At 44.4% G+C, this 4133-nt stretch overlaps 1 protein-coding gene across 1 annotated transcript; it reads left to right on the top strand.

Annotated features, from left to right (window-relative positions):
• The first annotated feature begins 224 nt into the window (after positions 1 to 224).
• On the top strand, positions 225 to 2375 carry IRX1 (iroquois homeobox 1). The gene is made up of 3 exons (XM_009643496.1): positions 225 to 1278; positions 1854 to 1926; positions 2318 to 2375. Exons 1-3 carry the CDS (start codon positions 225 to 227, stop codon positions 2373 to 2375), a joined length of 1185 nt encoding a protein of 394 aa, XP_009641791.1.
• The last annotated feature ends 1758 nt before the right edge of the window (positions 2376 to 4133 follow it).

The raw sequence follows: 4133 nt of genomic DNA, 5'->3' as shown, positions 1-4133 counted from the left end.
AATAACGCGTAATGTCTGGCAGAGCCCAGCTTAGCCCCTCTCTTTGCCTTTCCCGGCGAGAAGGGGGGGATCATTTGGGAATACCTCTGTCTGATCTAAACGTGAAGAGCCTGGAGCGGGGAGGGCCGAATTTGCCTGGGAAGACCCTTTGCAGCGCTCAAAGGCGTATTCCGGCTCCCGGAGCAGCCTATTCAGGTCTGTTAGAGACGCTAACGAGATAATTGATGTGCTTTTTCCTCTCCGCTTGTCTGAATGTGTTGCAGGGCTCCCAGTACGAGCTGAAAGATAATCCGGGTGTCCACCCTGCTACCTTTGCTGCCCACACTGCCCCCGGCTATTATCCCTATGGACAGTTCCAGTACGGGGACCCGGGGCGGCCCAAAAACGCCACCCGGGAGAGCACCAGCACCCTCAAGGCCTGGCTCAACGAGCATCGCAAGAACCCCTACCCCACCAAGGGCGAGAAGATCATGCTGGCCATCATCACCAAGATGACCCTCACCCAGGTCTCCACCTGGTTCGCCAACGCCCGCCGGCGGCTCAAGAAGGAGAACAAGGTGACCTGGGGCTCCAGGAGTAAGGACCAAGAAGATGCAAACCTTTTCGGGAGTGACAATGAGGGCGACCCCGAGAAGAACGAAGACGACGAGGAAATCGACCTGGAGAGCATAGACATAGATAAAATCGACGAGAACGACGGGGAGCAGAGCAACGAGGAAGAGGAGGAGAAGCCCGAGCTCCTGAGACAAAGCAGCGAAGAAGAACACTTGGAAAAGGAGAAGGATTTGGCACTGTCAGGGTCTGAAGGGCTGAAACCCAAAGACGCGCTGGCCATGGTGAAGGAGGCCTCTGACAGCAGTACGCGAATCCTCAGTCCCGGGGGACAGAACAATTTACAGATGCCATCTCACAGCAAACCCAAGATTTGGTCTTTGGCAGAGACGGCAACCAGTCCTGACGGTGCCCTGAAATCCTCTCCCCCCCCGCCCCCCCCTCCCCAGGTTAACCACACTTCTCCACAGATCCAGCACCCCGCTTTTCTCCCTAGCCATGGACTTTACACATGCCAGATTGGCAAATTTCACAACTGGACAAATGGGGCTTTCCTCACTCAGAGTTCCCTGCTAAATGTGAGGTCCTTTTTGGGAGTAAATCACCACCACGCCGCTCATCACAATCATCACCTCCAGGCCCAGCAACAACCTTCTGTTTTAACAGCAACCCTGGGAGCCCTAAGCAGTGAAAAACCTTCAGAGAGGACCAGTCCCAAACACATAGGTAATGAATGCACCAAGCATCCACCTCTCCCTCTCTCCACCCCTAACACACACACATGAACTTCTCCTTGAGGAATGGTGTCAGCCCTGGTGTAACTGACTGCTTTTAACGGAGTTACAGGCAGTTTACCCTAGCGTTGATTTTTTTTTCTCTCCCCCCCCGCCCGCTCCCCCCCCGGCCCGAAGCACGTTGATCGCATACATTAAGCCAATTTCATGTGGGCTATTACATTCTCACCATATACGCCCATCAAATAAAAGGAGAGCACAGGAATTGCTCTGTGAAAGGTATTCTCTGAGTTTTGCTTTCCTTCCCTCCTTCCTGATCCTCATAACCCAATAATTTCAATGACAGTCAAAAATGTGGCAAGAAAAGCTTGCATACTGCTAAAATCTTGGAAGTAGGGAATAGTGCTGTGCAGACACACATATATACCTACACATGCCTGAACAAGAGGGCGAGAGGGAGGTGTGTTCTCTGCATGCTGTCCGGATTTTTACTGTTGGTATTCTAAAATGGTTCTCCTGTTTTTGTTTTTGTTGTTGTTTTTTTTTTTTTCTTCTGTCTCCTTCTAGAAAGAGAAAATGTACCGAGAACCGAATCCCCACCTCAGCCGCTAAAATCGCCCTTCCAGCCTGTCCGTGACAAGTGAGTTTGTTTGTTTGTTTTCACTGCAGGAATGTTACTTATGCGAACCAGAGTGTTTGAATAATAAAGACTAATTATAACACCTAATCATCGCCATAATAATACATACAGACAACAAGACAAACACAGAAGTTGCTGTAATCTTTTCAAAGTTAGGCTAAATTGCAATTGTACGTAGCCAGCCTGTAACTTTTCTGAAACTTAACAGACCTCAAAGCTCTTGTGTTAATTACACCAGTGACAATGATTTCTGTGCAATTAACTAATACTAGGATGCTATAGCGATAGACAGGCAATTATAGGAAAGGATTCTCTCTCTTTTTTTCTGAAAGATTGTTACGTCTTTTTTTTTTTTTTTTTTTTTTTTCCTTCCTCCCTCCCCCCCCTGCAGCTCTTTGGCTCAGCAAGAGGGAGCACCGAGAATTTTAACAGCTCTCCCTTCCGCTTGATTAAATGGTTTGGTGAAAAAAATATTACAGAGACTGGTATTAAGGACAGAAAAAAAAAAAAAAAGGAAACGATATAAACGACTCCCATCAATCTCTTTTTGCAATAAGGTGGTGCAAATCCATAAAAGCGATTACACAAATCTGTAGATGGATCCCCTTCTTCATTGTACCATTTCAGATCGTGTTATTCTAACCATTCTTGGATTATTTGTTTGGTAAATGTTTCCCATGTGTTTGTGTTTTTTCTGTATATAGAGTGATTTCAGATTGTAAATAGCGCGTCAGCAAAACTTGTCTAAATCATATATTTTTGTCTAATAAACTAAATGAAATTATGAGCTCTCTTCAGGTATGAATTCTGTTGCTGCAGATCTTATACGGATATTACAAATCTATTCAAACATCTATAATTTGTTTTCTAAAAAGTCAAGTCTTTTTGCCTTTGGGTAACTGAAAATACCAAATCCGAGCTTTTAATGACTCTTGTAGCTATTTTGTCGAAAGCAAGCTGCGAGCTTCCCTTTTCGTACACGTAAATTTAAGAAGCTGAGTGAAGCTGGTCCTTGACCAGTAAAATTAAAGTTATTTTTTCAATTGTGGTGAATCAGAAGTGTTCTGTAGTACCTATTTGCCGAACATAAATGGATCTGACTTCCACTTATGTTATAAAATACATTCTTGAAAATGAAAGGGACAAGTTTTCTCATAGTTCCCTAGTGTATACCTCTGCTGTCCAAACCAGTTCCTAAATTGGAGAAAGAGCTTTAAGTGCTTTGGTAGACATTCCGACCGAAGCCGAAAAAAAATTAATAGAGTAGGAAATAGAATTATTTGTAAGGATTTACGCTTTAAATAAACACCGAGGAAATATGACTGTGAAAGAGTTTTCCCTGTGAGGTTAAGCACAATCTTAGCAGGGGAGAGGAAAAAAAAAAAAAAAATGGCAGCTCTTGCACTTCCCAGAAGAAAGTTCCGCGATTCCGATGGGTTGGTTAAAAACAGACCGAGAGGGACAATCTATCGGTTTATAAAGGCATTAATCTTCCAAAGACGGTCCGTTAAAAGGTGTAATATTTTGAGTGTTTACTTCTTTTTCCTCCTAAATGAGAACACTAAACGAGCATTGAGGTGCTAATAAGATACCAGATGGTTGTTGATGGTGGAAAATGGAAAGAAGCAGCTGGGAAAGTCATTAAGAAATAATGTGGTGACGCCCTATCCAAACTGAACCAACCTCAAACCAGGACTTGTCGGAAACAAGATGAGATTTTCAAATAAAATATTAATAAAATTCTTGTCAGAGATCAGAATATCGATCTTGATTTAGCTTGCAAAATCATGGCAAGCGAAGAGGGGGCTCGGTGAGCTATCGCCTACAGAGATCTGTTGACAAAGCAGCGGAGGCGGTAGGCTTCTACTTTTTGCGTTTTTCAGAGGGATCAGAGAAACAGATCAGACGAAACAGATTTTGTGCGGGGTATCTGAAGGGCTGCCTCTGAGTCGAGACTCGTTTTGACATCCCGCGGTTCCCAGCGCAGCATCAATTAGTTTGCGTTCCGGCTTTCGGTTGTTTTGGTTTCCCTAAATCACAGGCAGTCAGTCCCGCGTTGGTAACGGTTCCAACAACAACAACAACAACAACAAAAAAGAGTATATTAGGGTTTTAACCAAAACGTAGTGACTTCGCTTTTGGTGAGGAAAAGGGAGAAGGAAGACTTTTTTTTTTAAAAAAAAAAGGGGGTGGGGGTGGGGAGGGAA

Source organism: Egretta garzetta, unplaced genomic scaffold (genome assembly GCF_000687185.1).
Source record: "Egretta garzetta isolate BGI_Z169 unplaced genomic scaffold, ASM68718v1 scaffold88, whole genome shotgun sequence".
Taxonomy (NCBI): domain Eukaryota; kingdom Metazoa; phylum Chordata; class Aves; order Pelecaniformes; family Ardeidae; genus Egretta; species Egretta garzetta.
The sequence above is the reverse complement of the archived record's forward strand: the minus strand, read 5'-3'. Positions and strand labels throughout refer to the sequence as shown.